The sequence below is a fragment of the Balaenoptera physalus genome (genome assembly GCF_965194825.1).
Source record: "Balaenoptera physalus genome assembly, chromosome: 2".
Lineage (NCBI taxonomy): Eukaryota > Metazoa > Chordata > Mammalia > Artiodactyla > Balaenopteridae > Balaenoptera > Balaenoptera physalus.
Window position 1 is genome coordinate 27,283,425 of NC_138883.1, and position 21,268 is coordinate 27,304,692.

Here is a 21,268-nt window from a genome sequence, read left to right on the forward strand (position 1 = left end):
AGCCCATGCTCCACAACAAGAGAAGCCACTACAGTAAGAAGCCACACACTGCAACGAAGGGTAGCCCCCCGCTCACCGCAACTAGAGAAAGCCCACGTGCAGCAATGAAGACCCAACACAGCCAAAAATAAATAAATTAAATAAATAAATTAAGAAAAAAAAAAAGAAAAGAAAAAAAACAGCCTGGGAGATATCATCCCTACTTTTCAGGTTATATAGAACATGAATCCTAGTGGACTTACAGAGAATCTTTAAAACTAATGTTACCTTTAAGCCAGATTCTCTCTTTATTCTCTGTGTCAAGTAATAATTAATGTTAAAGGAGGCAAAACATCTAAGTGCTTCAAAATCCAGGAAAGCTAGGTCTGAATCTCAATTTATCACTCTCTACACATCCCTGAGGAAGTTCTTTGATATTTGTGGGGCTGAACTTAAAAAAGTGGTAATAATAACATCTTTAGATTAAATGAGATACAGCAGTTAAAGCTCCTACCATCACCTATAGCAGCTATACTTATCACTATCATTCATTTATGTTATTATGAGAATCCAGCAATGAAGAAACTTGACTCTTATCTAAAAGAACTCAGGAAAGCTATGTGTCTCAATAGACTCAGCACAGGCTATAGAATTCTAATGTCCTGCTCCACACTTACTCAAATAACTTCTTTTTTTTTTTTTAATTAATTAATTTATTTATTTTTGCCTGTGTTGGGTCTTCGTTGCTGCGTGCAGGCTTTCGCAGCGAGCGGGGGCTACTCTTTGTTGCGGTGCGTGGGCTTCTTATTGCGGTGGCTTCTCTTGTTGTGGAGCATGGGCTCTAGGCGCATGGGCTTCAGTAGTTGCAGCACGTGGGCTCAGTAGTTGTGGCTCGCGGGCTCTAGAGCGCAGGCTCAGTAGTTTTGGCACATGGGCTTAGCCACTCCATCGCATGTGGGATCTTCCCGGACCAGGGCTCGAACCTGTGTCCCCTGCCTTGGCAGGCGGATTCTTCTTCTTTTTTTTTTTTTTTAAATTAATTTATTTATTTTTATATTTATTTTTGGCTGTGTTGGGTCTTCGTTTCTGTGCGAGGGCTTTCTCTAGTTGCGGCAAGCGGGGGCCACTCTTCATTGTGGTGCACGAGCTTCTCACTATCGCAGCCCCTCCTGCTGTGGAGCACAGGCTCCAGACACGCAGGCTCAGTAGTTGTGGCTCACGGGCCCAGTTGCTCCGCGGCATGTGGGATCCTCCCAGACCAGGGCTCGAACCCATGTCCCCTGCACTGGCAGGCAGATTCTCAACCACTGCGCTATAAGGGAAGCCCTCAAATAACTTCTTATTATCATCATTCTATCATCCTAAAGGCTTTTGAGAAAATACCCAATGTCACAGAATTGAGAGACCTACTTTTCTTCAATATCTAAAAATTTCAAAATCTCATATGTTAGGAGCTCTGATCAAGAGTTGACTAAGAGCTACTACCTGCAACGTCTAGAGCCGATGTTCACTCATGAACCCAGAAACAGAGCCTTATCTCATTTCAGATAGCTGATGGTCACCCAATAATAAGATCTTGAATTAGACCATGTATGAAAACTAAAACCAGAGTCAGACAACACCAAAGGAAGGATATTGGGTAAAAGAGGATTTGAGTAAAAGAGAACTATTTTCCATCCTGAACGCAAAGGGTCAAAAGCAGGCTTGCTATTACTTACTCTTGGCTTACCGCCTCCTCATCCTCTGAGGATGATGCTGTTTCCTCCAGGTCCCGGGCCATCTCGACTGGCATTTCCTTTAGAGTTTGTCATGCAGTCAGCAGACGGGGGCCTCAGAGACCTTTCCTTGCAGATTCACTGGATCAAACAATTTGGGTGGCACAGATTCCTGCAAGAAAGCCAAATGACCTGAAACACAATGTAGTTGTCTTTTTGTTCATTACTGCTGATGATCTTCCAAGTAATGAAAAGGAATATTTACCTAAATAGTGTCAAACCTCTAGAGGCTTACCTTCTTTCACAGTGCTTCACATATGCCACAAAAATCAAGATTCTTTTTTTCAAACATACTGTCTGTCCTCTGTGTATTTGAAGAGCTGCTGTGAAGTTTCAGTTTCTCGTTTTTCTTTTACACACTAAATCTAACGTTCAACAAAAGGATACACTTACTTAAGAAAGTCTGAGGTAGGTGGCTGATTGCCTAAAACATAGATTCCTTGCTAGAAAATCCTGACGCGAGTTAAAAATAAAAACGCAAGTATTAAGATCCTTGCAAACATTTCTTTAGATTCTATGCCAAGCACAGGTAAAATACCCTCATGTTTCCGCTAAAACAAATGCAACCACTAAACCAAAAAATGAATATATTCTGCTGAATCAAGGTCATAAATAGCTGGAAAAAGAAAAAACTGTCCTTCCACACTCTCAAAAATTATTCGCCCTTACTAAAAATCACAAACTGTGATCCAAATATCAAATAGACATTAAAATTAGCATATTTCTAACTTAAAATATTTTTAATAGAGAAAAGGTACATGTTCATTGCGTGTCTTTTTGGATGGAATAGAAATTACAGGTAAAGAAAATGAAAATGTTTTAATGACCATAATCCCATTACTCAAAGATAACCATTTAGTGTCAATCTTTCCAAACCTCATTTTTCTATTCATTAATATATGTGATAAGAACGTAAATAGGGCAAAAAATGCCAATTCCGATAACGATCCTTACACATATTCAGCGAAATGGGCAATATCTAACAATCTAAAAGGCGTTCTTCCGAGTATCCCCAACGGGACCTCTCAGTATATCCCAAAATGTTGGGAAGTCCCTTATATTAATACAAAACAAACAAAACCTCCAAGCGAGGAAGGGATGCCAACCTGTCCTAGGCTGCCAGCAGAGCAGGGAGAGACAGGGCGATCGGAAGAAGATTAAGGGCACTCGCCCAAGGAGCGTCCTCGCCCTAAAGGGATCGGGCCCTCAGTCCCACCCCCGGCTCACTCCAATCCAGGTAGGTCCACAGATGCTCCCTACAGTAAGGACGCGGGAGACTCCGCCACACAGATTCAGCCCAGCGCGCCCGGAAGCCAGCAGCTGCTCCCGGACTCTGAGAGGGAAGTGCAGCGGACGGCGCCCGCCCAGACTTGGGAGCGCACCTCCCTCCGGTAGAGGAGTGCGCCGGCGCAGGCGTTTACCTGTTTCATCTTCCCATGGCTCGGGGCGGGCAGGCAGGGACAGCGCTCTGCGCCTACCTCCCTCTTCCTTCCCCAGCCGGGCTCAAGGCGGCAGCCGACCACTGCTTCCCCCGTTACTACAACAACCAACAAGTAACCGCCCGCTCGGAGCCACTGCGCAGGCGCCCGCCACCCGGCGCGGAAAACGCTCGGCTTCGGGCGCGGACAATTGTCGTCACCGCCGCGCAGCGCAGGCGCAGGGCCTTGCTTTCCGCAGAAGTCTTGACTTCTTTTTTCCGCTCTTTTTACCTCCGCCGCAAAAAGATTGGCTCCGAACCTGGAGTTCTTCCTCCACGCTGAACACGATGGGTCACTGCAAGAGCGGCATACCGGGGGTGAGGCTTGCGCAGCGGCAACCGCTGATTGGCAGTGAAGGGGTTCACGCCCCATCTCCTGCTCGAGCAGAACCAGAACAGCCAATCAGAGTGAGGACTGATGGAAACGACCCAGTCCTGGAGACCGGCTGAGAGTGGGGGCGGGGACAAGTGGTTCAGGTGGATTCAGGGCTGGAGTTGTGCTGGGGAAGCTTCTTGTTCCTGCTGCTGCTGCTGCTGTTCTTGGGAGTCCAATCGCTAGGTAAGGTGAATGTGGGGGAGAAGAGGTAGGTGTCTGTGTGGCATCTGACTGAGAGGATCCGGACAGTCTGGAAAAATGGAGGTGGGATAGAAGGAAGATACCAGGGAGGCCACCTTGTGGGGGAAAAGAGGTTCCAGAAACCAAGAGAAGAAGGAGCTGGGAAGATGAAGAAGGCTTGATAGGTTCGGAACTAGTGAATGGATGAACGAATGAGCGGCCACTCTGAGCCTAGCACGGTGCGAGGAACCTTTACTTTCTCACGTAATTCTTATAATAACCCTTGAGGTAGGTATTTTTAATCTCCATTTTGCAGGTAAGGAAACCTAGGCTGTAAAGTGTAAATTACTTGCCCACGGTCACACAGCTACTAAATGGTGGGTCCAAGAAAGGAACCTCTCACTCCCAACTCTACTAACACCACACCTTTACTGGCCTGGGCCAGGGCAAAATTTGAGAATAGGTGTTGGATGCTCTAGGGGGCCCTCCAAAGCTTTAGGGAAATTGTGCTGAGGGATTGGCAGAGCAGTTCGGAAGAGTGCTCAGGCTCTGCCTTCATCAGCTATCTGCTGGGGTTTCTGAGAGCTTCTGTGAAACGGGCATAAGTTCTGTCAAAGAGGGAGGCCATCCATGCGGCTTTTCTGACCCTGAGAGAGCCTGAGTCTCCTGCTGAAGGAGGGTGAGAAAACAAGGAGGATGGCGGGGGAGGGGAGTGTGCACATCTTGGCCCATGCTGTAACTGCTTGTGATTCCAGTAGAACCCCATTCTCTCTGGACTTTGACAGAGTCCACTTTTGTGACCCATTTTCACTGAGCGATTCACCCACTGACCCTTCCTCCTTTAGGACTCTTTGTTTTTTAGTGCTTCACACTGTCTTGAGCCACTGCTGACTTTAATATCTGTTTCAGCTGGGTAGTGTAGGAACATAATGAAACATCTACTGCCGAAGTGACAAAGGAAGCCTGATAATTTATCGCCACTTCAGGCCCAAGAAATTAACCTGACAACAGATAAACCATGGGCCAAGAAAACATAACGAAGATGGCAAGAAGCAATTCCATGATAAGATTTTTTTTATCTACGTGCTTTTTACTTAAACCAAGCTGAGTGCTTAGCAAGGGTTGATCTAAGGTTTTGTTTTTTAAACAAAAAGTACATGACCTGATGGTATTTTCTATGCAACTTGAAGACAGAAGTGGCTGTGGTATGCTTGTCTTCCTCAAAAATGGAAACTTCATCAAAATATTCTCAGTGAGACAGTCTTGCAACATATAGACCAACAGACCATGCTTCGTATCTCAGCTCTGCCATCTATTAGCTGTGTAACCTCAAGCAAGTCACTTAACCTCTCTGTGCCAACCCGCATCTGTAAAATGGAAATATTAAGTGTCTACCCACCTTGTTTAAGGATTAAATGAGATAATATATGATAGGTTCTTGGCACAGTGCATGGCATGTACAGGTGCTCAATAACTGTTAGCTATTGTAATAGCTAACCCAACACCAACATTGCTGTTTCCTTCTCCATATAATTTTCTTACTAGTTCTCAAGTCACTGGAATTTATTTATTTTTAACTTTTAGATTGTTCTCCTAGTTCATGGAGGATGGTGTACCTGAGAACCAGAGTAGAGAAAATTTAAGGATGTAAATATTGCCCTCACACCATAGATTCCACTCAAATGTACAAGGCTTTTCTGTGCTTGGAAGGATCTGTCACCAGTAGCCAGGCAGGTATCTGTTAGTAGATTTATAATCACCTTTGAGCCACTTGCATTACAAAGGAATGACATGAAACACCAGGCTAGAAGTAAAGGTCCCAGGGGACTGATTCCAGCCAAGAGAAGAGAGTTCTGATTTAGGCTAATATTTTTGGAGAAATTCCTTAGACAAAAATAAGCACTGTGCTACTTACTGCAAAGTATACTGTTGACTCACCACTATTAGTATGACTAAATATTGAGACCAATTTCTGTAAGTCTTACACCGAAGTCCATTTTATTTCTTTATAGTGATATTTGTACACCTCCCTTTCTCCTGTTCCCTTTCTTCTCTCCATTTTTTCCACTGGTTTTGTCATTTTCACCCACTGCATTATTTAGCCTTTTTCACTCTGGGTAAAGGTCAGCACACTTCGATTTAAGGTAGATCTTCAAAGGCAGTGTGCCAACCCTGTGAAGGGTAACTGGGAGTGGATGAGCCTCAGGTAATTGGAGAGGAGTTTATGAAATGATTGATCAAGTAAGCTTGGTACAGCCCTCATGGGTGGGACACAGGTTAACTACAGAGGAGAGTGAGCTTATGGTTGAAGTACACTAACCATCTGTTGTCTCGTGCCCTCTGCCTTTGTTTCCAAGGCAAAAAGCCCTCTCAGATTTGAGGGGAGCCATGAGCCGGTTCCTGAATGTGCTACGAAGCTGGCTGGTTATGGTGTCCATCATCGCCATGGGGAACACGCTACAGAGCTTCCGAGACCACACCTTTCTCTATGAAAAGCTCTACACTGGCAAGCCAGACCTGGGTAAGAAAGCAAAGGCCTGCATCCTTTGTGGGAGCGGCCTAAATTGTGGTTCCCAGACCCGGCTATACATTAGAATAACCTAGAAAAACTAAAATCAAACAAAGCACAGGTGGCCATTTCCATCTCCAGACTTACTGAACCTTTCACCCTCTGGATGGGGCCCAGGAATCTATTTTTTAAAAACTTCCCAGGTGAATCTGATGCTGCCTAATGTAGCCTTAGGCAGCCGCTAGAGTAAGAGACGTGGTGGATAGCACTGGGTCCTTTTTTCCCCCAAGCTTCTCTGAATACCTTTTCATTCATTTTACACTGCCCTAGGCAGCTAGTCTGTACAAAAAGCATTACAAGGGCAAGTGAGGAAACAGTTCCTTGGTGATTCTGTGCTGCCCAACTAGACAACCATAAAGAAGCTTTTCATATTAGCTCAGCCCCCTTTCAGAAATCAGATCGTGGCGCACATGGTTTATACCCTACGTTGCAGGTGGAGAATTACTAATCCAAGGTCTTCTCAAACCGTGACATAGACCTGAGAAGATATCCCAAATCCCTCCAAGTTGGTCTCCCAAATTGAACTTCCGCGGGCACATGGCGGCCTCTCCCAGTGTCCTGAGCCTCTCTGCCGAGAGTGTCTGCACGTTGCAGCTTGCGCTTTGTTGCACTGATGTGTGGGGAGCCTTGAGCTGCAGCACCATTTCACAGTAGCTGACGATTCTGTGTCACATTTATAGCTAACCCAGATGCAGACTCTGACCTAACTCATTTTTCTGTAACATCTGAGTATAAAATGAAACTAAGTAGGCTAAGGCTCACTTTGAACAAAGCTCAAATACAATGGGTGTAAAGAACCTGGAAAAGTGGGCAGGACAGTTCCACTTTTCACCCTCCAGTGCAGTCCTCAGATGGTCCAGGAACCCTGTATAGATTCACAGGGTTTAAAGATTGTCTGTTCTAGCCCTTTGAATTTAAAGTTGACACAGAGAAGCCCAGGGGTAGAAAATGCCTCCTCCCTCATGACCTGGGGGCTGTCCTGGTACTTTTCTGATCATAGCAGGACCCTGGAGCATCCCGTAGAATTTCACCTGATGCCTAATCTAGTTAGGGTTGGTGAGATATTCCACTTTTATATCTCACTCACTAGAGAAATTTCCTGCCTTTTCATCAGAAGAGCTATCAAAATGCTTTATAAAGAATGTTGCCCTCCAGGGCTAACCGTTAGATATCTGTTTGGTATATGGAATTTTTTCTCACCTTACTACCACCTAAAGGTCTTCAGGGCTGTGAATTTGGTATTGCCGTCTGGTTTTCCAAAGGCCGAAAAATCCTTAAAGCAAAATCCTGAAAGACCTTTCAGTTGTCAATGTTGTCCCTTAAGATTTCTCTTGCTCAGTAGACCAGCAAAGAAAGTATCTTTGCTTTCACCGTTTTGGTATTCCCCCTCCCCACTACTGGATGCCTTAGATCAATGCCGGTACACTAATATCACCAAGGCCAGGGAGGTTTTAGAAAATACCAGGTGGGCCCTGGGCCCACCTCCAGAGTGTATGATTTAACTGTTCTAGTACCCAGGTCTTGGTAGTTTTATAAAATTTCTTCAGTTGATTCTAATAAATGTCCAGGATCAAGAAGCACTGTTATGGTCCATACTCAGGACAAGATATTTAATACAGCAGCGCCAGAATGAAGCTAGCAAAAGCAGAGTGGCCCCAGCAAACACCGAAGACACAGTGCTTTGTTCCCTTCCCACATGCACAGGAAACCAGCCTGGTTAGGGCTTCGTTCACATAAGATTCAGAAGACCCAGGGACTTGGGTCTCTTAAAGACCAAGTGTGGGCATCTAGATGGGGCCCAGTATTTCTGAGTTATCTCCTGTATCAGCCTTGAAAGTCTGCTGACCTCCTAGGCATCTTGTATTGACAGACCACTCTCCACCACGTTCCCCCAAACCTGTCCGGATCCAGACTCACTGGGCTTCGCCAACACCAGAGCGGCTTCCAGGGCAGAGCCGTAAACTACTGCAACCAGGAGTTACTGCCTAAGTGGGCTGCCTGTTGGGCTCCTACTCTTGGAACTCGCCCACCCAGCTGTAGGCGTTTGAAGAGGAGCTGAGCCAGTTCTCATTCTGGAATTCTTTCCATTCCTTCTAGTTCCCATGTGCAGCACCAGAGCGTCCTCTTTGCCCAGCCAAGGGGAGTTCAGGCCTAGCTCCCTGCCCCCTTCAGTGAAGTAGGAAGGGTTTGGAGGGAACCCTGACCCTCCCTTCTCAACACTCTTGCTTTTTTCTGCTGCACAGTGAATGGCCTCCAAGCTCGGACCTTTGGAATCTGGACGCTACTCTCATCAGTGATTCGCTGCCTCTGCGCCATCGACATTCACAACAAGATGTACGTAAGGAAGGGAAGAGCGTTAGCTGCCTTCTGTTGGAAATCAGGTGCTAAGCATACACATTGTGGTCCTCTCTTGGAGACTTGTTAATTTTGATACATTAGCCTCGGATGTGGATAATAAAAGGTGAATAGGTTCCATTCCTTCCAGGCCTAAAAAACATAATAGGCCTGAAGGTCTTTAAAGTTAGAAACTTCTCTGAAACTGACATAGCAAACTGGTTATGTCATGATCCAGTAGCCTGCATCATACCCCTCTACTTCTTTACTAAAGAGTCAGCCTTTCTTCTACTAAAGAGGTAGTGTGCTCTTTTTAGAGAGGCCATGACATACCTTGTTCTTACATTCCTCCTTGAGAAGCAGGAATGAACAGAAATCACGATCCATGAAAAAATGAGCCCACAAGTTAAATGGTTGTATGCTTATGCAGAGTCAGGAGGTGAGGGTGACAGAGAACCCAGGACTCCTCTGTATTCTGCCTCTTCAGGGGACTCACATGGACTAATGTGGAACAGTTGCAAGCAGTCACTGCCTCTGGTCTAGATAATGTTGTAACCCGTGCCGGCCACTGGAGGGGGCTCGAGCTTTCTTCCCAACAGCAGTCATCACCACAGTCAAGGTGGAAAGTTTGCTCAGGTCCCCAGGTGAGGCCACCAAAACACCAGGTTCATACTAAAATATTTTTGTCTTATCGAGACTCTCAGCATCTGGGCAAGAGAGGAGATAATGATATTTATTGAGCCCCTCTTATTATGCCAGATGCTTCCATCCACATGGCCTTGATTAAGTCTCCTCTTAGTAGCCCTGGGAAGCAGTGATTTTCATTGCTGATTCTGTAGGTCTACATATAAGAGACCCAATTAATTTAAACTGAGGAAGACTGACTCAAGTGGGATTTGAAGCAGGGCTATTAGCACTGCGATCTCTCCAGCTTTATTTTTTCATATTTTTGAACCTGAAACTGTGGTTTACTTGTTCTAGATTGACACGTATTTTTGGAAGCAGTGCAGTTTAGTGGAAACAGCCTGGGGCCCGAGAATGAAAACAAGAAAATAGGCTCTGGTTTCAGTTCTATTGGTAACTAGCTTTGTAGCAGCAAGTTCATCATAGACCTTCTCTGCATCTCGGTCCCTTCATGTATAAAATAAGACTGGTTTATCTGTTCTGCCTCTCAGGGTGACTGGGGGAAGTAAGGGCTGAATAATCATTTTAAAGACCTTTTACCATGATGAAGAATTGCTGTCAAGTATAAGGGGTATGTCTTTTGCTCGCTGTGCTTTGGGGATGAGCAGAGACAGCTGAGACTTACCTTTACCTCTTTACCCTTTCATTTCCCCTTCACTCAACACAGGACAGCTGCAAATGCTGACATCTGTTTCCAACGTTTTTTGAAAGCCTGGGACTTTGGTCCAAGGCCTTCTGATATGCACTCTGATTCTATTCCCTCCCTAACTGGAAACTCAAAATCAACTCCCAGCTGCTCTCACTTTCTGAGACAGTCTATTCTCAGAAGTTCTGCCTATTTAATGTGTATATCTCTAAATAAACCTGCTTTCACTTATTAAAAAAAAAAAAAAAAAAAGACAACTCCCATACATAACTGTTTACTAAGTGCATAAAAACATGCACAGGAACGATGAAAATCAAACTTAAGATATTCCTTCTGGGGAAAAGGAGGCAGAAGAACGGGATCAGGGTGGGAAAAGGATACACAGGAGGCTTTAACTGAAATCCGTAATATTTTATTTCTTAGAAAAAAGGCATCTGAAGCAAAAATGTCAAAATATTCAGATTTGATGGAGCAAGGTATTGGTTGCATGGGGGTAAATTCTATTATGTATATTTTTTTGTATATTTGAAGTATCTCGTAATTTTTTAAATTTCATAGTTAAAAAAAAAGGTACCAGCAATCTAAGTGGTCTGTCATCCTGTAACCTCTCTCTTCTCCACTTCCTTGTCAAAGCTGAGGAACAAGTTCTTTTCCCATGAGGTTGTCACTGTGTCCTCCATCTTACCATCTTGCTAGGTTAAGATGTAAAATACCCAGCCCACGTCGCAAGAGCATCTAAAGGCCCCAGAAAGGTCCTTGCTACCCTTTCCCCATACATGCCCTTCATTCTATGGCATCCATCATATGAGCACTGACCAGCCCCTGGCCAAACATCTGCCAGGCGGGCTTGGACTAGAGTCAAGCCAATTTGAGTAAGTAGAATACGTAAGCATGATTGATCCAAAATTGTCTACACTGCCTAGGATTGCCATACTCCAGACTCTGCTTTGCTATTGCTGGCTTCACCACCTTGCTAAGACTTGCAGAGGCCCTCTGGTTGCCTGGACCATTCCCCTCTCAGTTTAGCAGTTGAAATCTTCAATTTTGCCCTAGATGTGACTAAATTGATGTGATCAAGCAGCCAGGTCTTTCCCAGGGCCAAGTCTCCTTTTTCTTTAGCCATAGTCATTTCCTGGGTTTTGATTTGTGTGTTTCACGTCTGATCAGTGCTTTTCCTCTGCACTGCACAAGCTGTACCTTCAGTCCCATTTCTGTCTGCTCCCCTGTAGGCTGTACCACATCACGCTCTGGACCTTCCTCCTCGCCCTGGGGCACTTCCTCTCCGAGTTGTTTGTATATGGGACCGCAGCTCCCACCATTGGCGTCCTGGCACCCCTCATGGTGGCAAGTAAGCATCCAATGACCCTAGAACTCCTGCAGGAGCTGTCCCAGCCCTGGGGACGAGCCTTATACAAGCAGTATAAGACAATGCTGTGCTTATGTCAGCCACTAATCTTGTCTCTGTATTAAGGTTTCTCAATCCTGGGAATGCTGGTGGGGCTCCGGTACCTAGAAGCAGAACCAGGATCCAGACAGAAGAAGAGAAACTGAGGCCAACATCACCACGTTCGAGACTTCGTCTTCCACCTTTGCTGGCCTCTTCCTTCACCCTCTTTGCTCTTAAATTTCTTTTCTGCTCCATCCTCCACTTCTAGTCCTTTACTTTTTTTTTTCTTTAATTTAAAATTTTTTAAGATATTTAAATATGCATATGGCAAGTTGGTGCCATTTAAATGTATGTACCATTTAAAGAATCATTTTAAAATGAATACTCTGTACCTCCATCCAAATCAAGAAATTGCCAGCACATCCGAAGCCCACTGTGTGCCCTTCCCCCACCCGCAGCCTCTTCCAGGACCCCTTTTCCAGCCTTCTGCTTTTTTCCTTTTATTTTCACCCGACGATTTGACTTGTATGGTGGGAACACGTGAACTGTGAAACTTAAAGCTGCTGCCTCACCCACACCAGCTGCCACCAAGGGCTGCTTCGAGGGGGTGTCAGCCCAAGTTGGGCTCCTCTCTGCTGCTGGACCCAAGACTCTGAACCATCCAAGGGACAGGCAGTTCTTCTAAGAAGGGCTCCCCTGCAAGTGAGCATGGCTCCTTATGCTTGTGCCTACAGGTGGATCAGGTTGGAAGAGTCTGGGCTGTTTTTAGACCTTCCGGTCAGCTGTATTTGTGTAATGAGATTTGTAATAAATAGAAAAACCTTCTGCTCTGATCAGTCCTCGTACTTTGGCCTCCCCTAAGCCCAGAGCACCCCTGCCCCTCCTCTGAGGCCTAGCAGAGGAGAATCACAGCTTTCTGCTGATCAAATATACCATGAGTAGGACAACTCAAGACCCAGGCAAACCTGGCTGCCTTTTGTCTCTTGCTCATTTCTTGTGAAGTCAAACCTTCCTCCTCTCCATCCCCACCTTCAAGATTCTGAGTTCACAACTGAACAGCCAGGACCCTCTCTTGTTTTCTTCCCAAGGAAGAAACAGATTCTTGAGAAAGCAGAACCAGGCAGCATAGAAGAAACAGCTGTATGACCATGAAAAGAAGAACACTGGGGCCCCAGGACAAGGCACTGGAGCAGACTGCTGCCATCCAAACACAACCCCGAGCACCTCCGCACTGGCTGGGCCCTCATGCACAGCATATAGACGCGAGAGCCCATTCGCTATTTCAACAAGTGTTTATTGAACACTTACTGCCTGCCGGACACTTGGGAAAGACAGATGAACGACCCAGGCAATGTCCCTGTAGTCAAGGAGTCAGACTATCAACAAGCCCATACCTGAAAGAACAACTCCAGTGATAAGAGCTCTAGAAAACAAGGCACTGTGATCAGGAAGGGGAGGGAGGTGCACAACTTAGATCATCGGGAAAAGCCTCCCTGAGGAGTTGGGATCTGAGTTGAGACTTGAATCGCAGGGATCATATGTCTTAAGATGTGAGGCGGGCACTTAGGGCAGAGGGAGCAGCATCTAGTCTTGTTGAAGGCCTACGATCACTGTAACTACAGGATGGTGAGGTTAGGGAGTGGAAGGGAGGAGATGGAAGGGAGGCAGGGGGCTTGTGAGGGCCTGACAGGAAGCTTGAAGTTGACACTTCAGTTGGGAATTCTCAGTCAGTTAAGGCTCTTCAGGTGAAAATCTTCCCTAAACTAGCTGAACTAATAAAGGTAACATTGGCTCACAAAACTGAAAAGAGGATTATAGCCTTCAGGAACGGCTTGATCAGGACTGAGCTCTATTTCTCTGGGATTCTTTTGGCTCTGCCCTCCTACATTGGCTTCATCCACAGGCTGGCTTCCTTTATGATGATTATGGTGCCAAAAGTGGTTGTTAGGATTCCAGGCCTCACGTCCCCACCTGGAAAAACAGCTCAGTGGTACGAACCATCTTTCCCTTAGCTATTGTAGGAGGCAGTAAGAAAAGGAATGATCTTACAGAGAGTTAACAACATTTGAGGTCCACAGGGAGCCCACCTAAGAAAGGAATGAATGAAAGCATAAGATGATGTGGATCCTCTAGGCATGCACCACAGAAACATGATTCCAGATAAATAAAGACAAGATCCCGAAGCATCTAAAGAAATGACACAGTATTTGGCAGACACTATGAGTATAAGATTTCTCTGACAGCCCAGGCTTGGCTCCCTTCCCAGGTGGTTTAAAGTGGAATCATAATGTTGTCTCTCCACCTAAGAACTGCTAACAGATACGGAGCCAGAATGCCACAGACACAGTGCAACTCTCTAAAGAAGAAATGTCCAGGAAACTGATCGTTGCAGCCCACTCACGTAACACGCATAAGGTAAATGCAATCGCAAAGGGAAGAGTGGCAGGAAGGGGGACGATTCAGAAGAACTGCAAATGACAAAACTGGATTCCGGCCAGCACGACCTGGTGAGTGACTGCTCTGATTATAGAACAAACATTCCAGCCACCCTTTGAGGCAGAGCCAGAAGCCGCAGTGGGCTCTCTGGGCAGCAGGCACACTCAGGTGAACCGCCTGCACGTGGATGCTGTAGGGAAAGCAGTCCCAGTCACATGTCAGACGCCGAGCTGCAGTCCCCCACAAAGGCCAGCTGTCACCTCTGCAGCCTCATCTTTTAAAACTCACCCACTAGGATGGCAGTATCTGTGTCAGCAGAAGACCACCTTCCAGGGTACAGAGCCCACAGGAGCTCCTCCTCTACCCCGAGCCCCTGCCCCTCCAGCCCGCTCCCGCCACCAAAGCCATCTCTGCCCCAATAAATGACAAGGCAGACCACATGGAGAATCTTTTATTGCCCTAAAAATCTGACATTAACAAGTAGAAAATACTAATTATGTTTTTTAAATAAATCAACGGTTTCAGTAAACATTTTGTTGATACATTTTAAGGGACTGAAGAGTAGACACTCTTTATCAAAAAGTAAGGCGCCATCACTCTCCACCTCCCCTCCACCCCTACCTCAGTCCTCCCACCAGAAGTGTGAACTTCTTTTATTATGTACAGAATATCTGTACACACAGACACACACACAGAGACACAGACACACACACACACACACAGACACACACACTTGGCTCCCCTTGGGCAGTGGCTCAAGTACCCCAGCACCGCTGCCACACAGGCTGCTCCAATATGCTGAGGCCGGGGCAGCATAGGGGTCATGATCACGGAACTCAACGCACAGGAGAAATGACCAAAACATCTTATTTTTGGAAATACTACCGAAGCCCATGGGTAGAGCCAGACAGCAGGCAAAGCAGGAAAGGTCAGCTAGGGCTGATTGAAAGGGAATCTCTTTAAATTCAGAACATCTGAGAAAAAATTATTGCTATTAAAGAAGGGGGTGAGGGGAGAGGTGGGGATGCAAATACTGTCCCCATCAGAGATGGAATGCACTTATCTAACCCAGGAGACCCGAGTCCCGTTCAGTGGCCACCTGCTGCCCCTTTCATCTCTCAGAAGCGTTCTGGAGTTCGCAGGGGGGAAGGTATCCAGGTTGGTTTTCACTAAAGGGTACAGGTAGTTAGTTGGCTGGGCTTGCCCTCCCTCTGGAGAACACGTGGGCAGCGTCCAGATGACAGCAGCAGAGGTGACAGTGACACACACACAAGGCCCTAGGCCAGGACATCTTTTTTAGAAAAGAACCTTTCCATTCCTAAATCATTTGGGGACCAGAGTCCCCAAATTCGTAAGCACCCTCACATCCTGAGAAGGTCAACTCTCTGAAATCGGCTTCTCCTTCACAGCCACAGCAAAGTTTTTGTCAAGTTTACTGATGTTTGGTTTGATCAGCTCTTGGGAAAGAGGGTTTGGAGACAGACGCCAACATGAGCCAGGAGAACCTGGTCCCAGAGTCCTGAGGGGTTTGTCCTGATGGTGTTTTCTCTCCCTCCGAACGTTAGCGGTCAGTCTGGTGGCCCAAGAATGACCCTCGTCCAGAGCAGCTGCCGCCCCTTAGAATTGGGCTCCTAAGGGTCTGAAGACACTAGAAAAAGTTAACCTCCGGAGTAAGCTTTCTTTCCGTGATAATTGGCAGGCTCTCTCCCGTGGGATGGGGTGGAGGGAAGGCAAGGCAGCCGGCCAGGACTGCCTCCAGGATTCCCTCTGCCCCCGCCCACCAGCTGCCAGACCTACGTGGGGAGGGGCGGGGAGCCGATCGGCACGTGGTGAAAACTGCAGTCTCCCCCAGGCAGACGACACCAGCTCTGCGGTGGGTTCCAGGCAGAGGCACTGCCGTCCAAGCCCCAGCTATGCCCCCTGGTTCCCTCCAAAAGCTGCTCCGGGGAAGCCCGTGGTGCTGGCAGGGAGAGCTGTGCTGGCTGAAGAGGTGGGCGTGGTCCGTGTTCCCTGAGTCCCACCACCTTTCTCTCTCAGAGGTGCTCCTCCAGTACACTAGCGGAGGTTTTGCTGGTTTTGCTCTCCTCCTCCTCCTCCTCCTCCTCCTCCTCCTCCTCCTCCTCCTCCTCTGCGGGTTTCTACAAGGCAAACAAGTGGGCAGCCCTTGGGGTGAAGAGGCAGGGACTCCATCCCGACCGGAGCATCTGCCTGCCAGTGAGTCTGTAATCCGCAGGGAAAACCAGAGTCCCAGGCACTCAGCACCCCTGACAGCGACAAAGGGAACAGGAACAGAAGCTCCGGCCCGGCCACAAGTGTGCTCCCCAGACACACACACCATCACGACAGGATCAAAGGAAGAACAAAAAGGCAGCTTTCTGTGACACCACAGCCACCACGGGCCACCTCACTGCGAGTGCCACTGAGTTCCGCTCACCCTCCTCCCCCTTCTGACAGCCTCAGCCCAGCTGGACGGACCCCCAGGTGGCTGTGCAACGGGCCAGGTCTGCACCTCCCTCAGGACTGCTGACCACCCCCGGTCAGGGGCAGCCCCAGGATGAGGAATACTGTTACCGTGTGCGTGGAACAGATGCAGCAGAGAACTGTTATAAAGGCAGGATGCTTAATGGCATATGTCAACTTCGGGGCTGAAAATAATGTATATATAATTTCCGCATAGAAAAAGAGACTTTGGGTCAGTTTGTCTTCAGTTTTCTTGGGGGCGAATGGCACAGGATTAGAAGAACTTCTGGGTCACACTTGTTAGCTGGGTGGGATTTATACATGGAAATTATTCTGTGAGGCCCCTAGGTGCCAGCGGCCAACTTGGGCATTTGTCTGCCGTTTTAGGAACACTTGGCTTCTTCCATCAGGGGCTCATCCAGTTCCCAACAAGGCCTCGTGCACAGGCCCCGCCCCACACAGCCCCCACCATCGAGGCTGGAGGAGCACGTCCAGGGCACGTCAGCTGGACATATGGCACTCCCTCTCCAAGGACACTCTCAGGGCAGCCTGTGGCAGAGATAACAGCGGCAGATCCAGCTTCCTGTTCTCCATCTTGCTAACTTTTTGGCACCAGCTCGGCCTCAGCCCTGAGAAGCCCTCACTCAGGCAGCCAGCAGCCGACTTCAGCCACTCAGGCTGTCTCCTCTCTCTGACACACTCATGCACACGCTCCCGCCTCTTCCAGAGCCATCACCTTGAAATCACAATCAAACAGGGCTTAGTGCCTCTGTGGCCAAGAACTGCTAACTGGAAGAAGAATGGAAACCCAAATGCAGACTGTTGCCGTGAAGGTCAGTCATGACCCCCCAGCCAGAAGTTCTGGCTCCTTCTACAAAAATGACACACTTCACTGATTAGAAAGAGCAGCTCTGAAAGAGAAAAGCAAATACCATATGCTAACACATATATGTGGAACCTAAAAAAAAAAAAAAAGAACCTAGGGGCAGGACAGGAATAAAGACGCAGATGTAGAGAATGGACTTGAGAACACGGGGAGGGAAAGGGTAAGCTGGGACAAAGTGAGAGAGCGGCATGGACATATATACACTACCAAATGTAAAACAGATAGCTAGTGGGAAGCAGCCCCATAGCACAGGGAGATCAGCTCGGTGCTTTGTGACCACCTGGAGGGGTGGGATAGGGAGGGTGGGAGGGAGACACAAGAGGGAGGAGATATGGGGATTATGTATATGTATAGCTGATTCACTTTGTTATAAAGCAGAAACTAGCACACCATTGTAAAGCAATTATACTCCAATAAAGATGTTAAAACAAAAAAAAGAAAGAGCAGCTCTGGCCAGATGCGCTGCCTGCCCTGCGTTCACCTGGAGCTGAGAGTGAATCCCTGTGACAGTTCGCAGGTCCCACTTACACCCACCACCTCGGAGTGTCAAATGACAACCGTTGCAGGGATGCCCTCTGACAGCGCTGGCTTCCCTGGGCATTAGCCCAGCATGACTCTGACCCCCCATCACACCAGGCTCCCCCAGATGCAAGGGAGGTGCAGAGACACACAGTGAGTATCCAGGACACTGACAGCACCGGACTGGCACCGGACTGGCCTCCTGGTCCTACTCGCTGCTATTTCCCACAGTCCATTCAGACGAGCCAACACCTCCATCCTGGATTAACAAACCTGGTCCTCGTGGACAAGGATCTGGCTGTGAAATACGGGAACAACCTAAATAGCAAACAAGAGGAAATGGAAATGTGTATAGGTAGATGTGGGGTTTTGGGGGTGCAATGGTGTAGAAAGGTTGTCAAGCTCTAGTAAGGAAACAATCAGGGTAGAAAACCCAACGTGCACAAGCATATTCATAGAAAATACACTGGGAAATGACGAAATGTTACTAGGTTATCTCTGGGCGCTAGGACTATAGGTGACCTTTACTTTCTTCTGTTTGCCTTTATCTGCCCAGGGAAATACAGATTATAAAGTAAACATAGCAAAATCACATATCACTTGACATAAGGCGTCACATTTCAAATTGAAACCTTTTCACGAGAAACCTATCCTGTTATCACGGGCACCATTTCCCCAGGCTCAGGATATATTCGCCAAAGTGTCCCGAATCACGTTTCCTCATCCATGGCACAGGGGCAAACCCATCTCCACAGTGGTGATGCCACAGTTCTCACAGGCTGCTGAGAATAACACTCCTGTCTCAGGCTTTCCCTGGGTCCCCAGTGAATGTCCAGACCCAGCCGCCTCCCTCCACCTGCTCCCTGCTGCTACCTGCCAACCCCAGAGTGTGAGATCAGAGGACAAACAGTAGGGAACTAAAGATTAGCATCCATCTGCCAACACATATTCTTAAAGCGCTAAATGTACCTCTTTCAGATAACATTTTTGCCTTAGAAAATTGGCAGAGAATTTAAAAAATGATAAACACTCAGTGTTGGCCTCATACACTGCGAGAGCAGTGAGCATTGGTAGCGTTGACAGTACCTTTCTAGAGGACAGTCTGGCAATACACATCAAAGCTTAAAAATGGGCATGACCACTGATCCATTTCTCGGGGAAATACTGTGCTTAAGAACATGTCCAAAGATTCAGCTCCAGGACATTAATCACAGTATCATTTATAACAACAATCAGAAACAACCTTAATGTTCCCGGACAGGAAAACTGTTAAACAAATCATGTTTATCCATGTGCGGTCATTAGAACACTGTGCAGTCTTTAAAAGTATGTTGTAAGAGACTAATGACCTGATAAAGCACTCGCAACAAGTAAAAAGGCACATAGAACAAGATTCCACTTTTGTTGAAAAAATACATACATATATCTATATGTATATATCATATGTGGACACAGACATGCATAAGAAAATGTAAAAAAACAGCATCTCATCTCTAGCTGATGCTATTACAGGATGACTTTTAAATTTTGTACACCTTTCTGTATTTTTTTACAGAATATGTATTACCTCTGTAATAAGTTTTGGGTGTTTTGTTCTGTTTTTGAAGAAAATCCTACTACGCTCTTAGAGCTGAAATTCCTTTCATCCTGGCTCAGATTTGACACCTAACACTTTGGTTAAAATACTTCCCAGCCAATTAAGAGCTATGGGAAACACTTTTCTGTTCTAGATCAAACTCCTGGTCCTCTCCCCTTCCATCACCATCAACTCCTGCTTCCTGACTTGTCCTTTTAGAGCCCTGATGGCAACCCACTGGCCCCGGTCCCTCTATCCCATGGCACTGCCTGGGGGGCTGTCACGTGCCAAGAGGGCCACTGTCTCGAGGCCACCACCGCCATGACAGAATGGGGGCCCCAGGTGGCCACCTTTCCTCTCCAGTCACCAACCCCAGGCTGAAAGGAGAGGACCCAGGGCCTGAGGACGTGTCTCAGGATCCAGGGGCGGGTGCTGCTCAGCAGCCTGTGACACAGTGAGGAGCTCCGGGGACCAGAGCAGGGAGGCCAGGAGAAGGGAAGGAAGCGGGAGCAGAGCCCAGACAGGGCAGCAGAAAAGCAGGGCTGAGGCAGCTCCCAAGGAAACTCTCTGTCTCCACGTGCGTGATGCTGAGTTGCTCTCATAGCCACCCGTCACTCTGGGAGCCTCCCCACCCCTGCTGCCGCAGCCTCAGCAAAGCCGGGACCCAGATCTCAGCCCAGCGGCTCCCAACGTACTCACATTCTCAGGAGTTTCTTTGTTTGCTTTCTGCCTCCGGAGATCTGCCCGAATGAATGCTGAGGTCCAGGATTGCAGAAGGAAGGGCAAAAGAGACAGTTATCAAGCAGAGCGATGGTTACGTTCATCCACGAGAGGGAGCCCTCACTCTCCTAAGGGCCACAGGTATCCCACCTCCTTCAGATATTCCAGGGATCTGGAGGTTCAGTCAGCCAACTTGATAAGCCTGGGGACCACTGCTGTCCCTGACAGGCAGAAGCCAGTGATGACACTGCCCTTCATTTATAGATCCCTGATATCTGAAGGGAGTTTGCACACATTGCTCCAATCCTCACAACAATCCCCATTCTACGGATTAGGAAAGTGGGGCTCCCAGAAGTGGGTCCACTTGCCCAAGGTCAAACAGCTATGGAGGTCGGTGTCACAGTATAGGATTCAAACAAGAGTCTTTTGGGGCCAAAACCCAAGCTCATTCCACCAAAATATGCTAATGCCTCCCCAAAGACTTCCTAACAAGCCCTCTCGTCTGCCCCACTGCACATGAACCCCCAATTGTATGATCAATCAAGGCACTGGGTGCCAAACTGCCAACAGCCTAAACCCATGAGCAGTCAGAGCATCATGTTGTCCTGAGGCTCTGACTCACCAGTGAGGACGGCTCCAAGGGTGAGGAACGCACACAGGAAGATGTTCCCAGGCCTGGTTCCATAGTTGTCGATAATCTGGCCCTGGGAGATGGTGAAGATGATCCCGAATACCTGCAAAGGCACAGAGAAGACTGGAAACAAGGGCCCAGCCAACCAGCCCACGGGGGAGCTGAGCTGTCATAATGTAGTGTCTGCACCGGACAAGCCCAGCAGGGAACAAAGAGCCACGGCTCTAGGGCCACCACGAAATGAGAGGCCTACCTGGGCAGACATGTTGAGGAGGCCAGACGATATGCCTTCTGATTCTGGGTATGTCAGCTCCACAGCAAACTCAAATCCCAGCGGGAGGTAGCCAGTCATAAAGAAGCTGAAGCCCAGATCACAGAAACAAGGTGATGGAGAACTTCCGGAACAAGGAGAAAAGGGAGCCTATCTCCTGCCCTACAACTCCTTTTCCTATTCTCTTTCTTTCCATCAAGACATGCCAGGCCCTTGAAAATCAGGCCATCCCCTATGCAGCCATTACACACACACAAACACACACACACACATACACACACACACACGTACCGCCCACAGGAAAATAAGTGGGAGGTGAAGCTGAGTAGAGACCCCTGTGGAAGAGGTACCATTTCCTACAC

At 47.6% G+C, this 21,268-nt stretch overlaps 3 protein-coding genes across 28 annotated transcripts in view; 1 reads left to right on the plus strand and 2 right to left on the minus strand.

Annotated features, from left to right (window-relative positions):
- The window catches only part of TTLL5 (tubulin tyrosine ligase like 5), a 302,833-nt gene extending 299,298 nt beyond the window's left edge, over positions 1–3,535 (minus strand). For 9 of the 17 annotated variants that reach the window (XM_082451548.1, XM_082451562.1, XM_082451559.1 and 6 more), the window contains exons 1-2: positions 3,176–3,318; positions 1,698–1,866 (exon numbers count right to left, since the gene is read on the minus strand). In XM_082451548.1, the coding sequence (XP_082307674.1) occupies positions 1,698–1,771 (74 nt within the window). In that variant the 5' untranslated portion in view covers positions 1,772–1,866; positions 3,176–3,318. Of the gene's footprint in view, positions 1–1,697; positions 1,867–2,860; positions 3,155–3,175 lie in introns of those variants that run through there. The other 8 variants (XM_082451560.1, XM_082451550.1, XM_082451546.1 and 5 more) reach the window with 6 other exon arrangements.
- Positions 3,536–3,668: 133 nt separating this feature from the next.
- On the plus strand, positions 3,669–12,240 carry ERG28 (ergosterol biosynthesis 28 homolog). 6 transcript variants are annotated; one of them, XM_082451889.1, is made up of 6 exons: positions 3,669–3,795; positions 6,145–6,308; positions 8,600–8,690; positions 9,178–9,334; positions 11,250–11,368; positions 11,492–12,240. In XM_082451889.1, the coding sequence occupies exons 2-6, from the start codon at positions 6,176–6,178 to the stop codon at positions 11,673–11,675; spliced, it is 684 nt and encodes a 227-aa protein (XP_082308015.1). In that variant the 5' UTR covers positions 3,669–3,795; positions 6,145–6,175; the 3' UTR covers positions 11,676–12,240. The 6 variants fall into 6 exon arrangements, with proteins under 6 accessions (XP_082308015.1, XP_082308017.1, XP_082308020.1 ...); XM_082451891.1 differs by lacking the exon at positions 9,178–9,334 and adding an exon at positions 10,444–10,496 and having other exon boundaries at positions 11,492–11,669; XM_082451894.1 differs by lacking the exon at positions 11,492–12,240 and adding an exon at positions 10,444–10,496 and having other exon boundaries at positions 11,250–11,367.
- Positions 12,241–14,278: 2,038 nt separating this feature from the next.
- Positions 14,279–21,268, minus strand: part of FLVCR2 (FLVCR choline and putative heme transporter 2) — a 65,004-nt gene continuing 58,014 nt past the window's right edge. The window contains exons 7-11 of one of the 5 annotated variants that reach the window (XM_082451698.1): positions 20,889–20,994; positions 20,627–20,738; positions 19,984–20,039; positions 17,982–18,026; positions 14,279–15,957 (exon numbers count right to left, since the gene is read on the minus strand). In XM_082451698.1, the coding sequence (XP_082307824.1) occupies positions 15,877–15,957; positions 17,982–18,026; positions 19,984–20,039; positions 20,627–20,738; positions 20,889–20,994 (400 nt within the window). In that variant the 3' untranslated portion in view covers positions 14,279–15,876. Of the gene's footprint in view, positions 15,964–17,981; positions 18,027–19,983; positions 20,040–20,626; positions 20,739–20,888; positions 20,995–21,268 lie in introns of all 5 variants that reach the window. The other 4 variants (XM_082451697.1, XM_082451696.1, XM_082451700.1 and 1 more) reach the window with 4 other exon arrangements.

What these genes read in the sequence shown, in the direction of transcription:
- ERG28 (XM_082451889.1), top strand. Translation starts at nt 6,176, where the DNA reads ATGAGCCGGTTCCTGAATGTGCTACGAAGCTGGCTGGTTATGGTGTCC. An exon ending in CACTGGCAAGCCAGACCTGG is followed by an intron (nt 6,309 to 8,599) that starts GTAAGAAAGCAA and finishes TCTGCTGCACAG; the next exon opens with TGAATGGCCTCCAAGCTCGG. An exon ending in GGCACCCCTCATGGTGGCAA is followed by an intron (nt 11,369 to 11,491) that starts GTAAGCATCCAA and finishes CTCTGTATTAAG; the next exon opens with GTTTCTCAATCCTGGGAATG.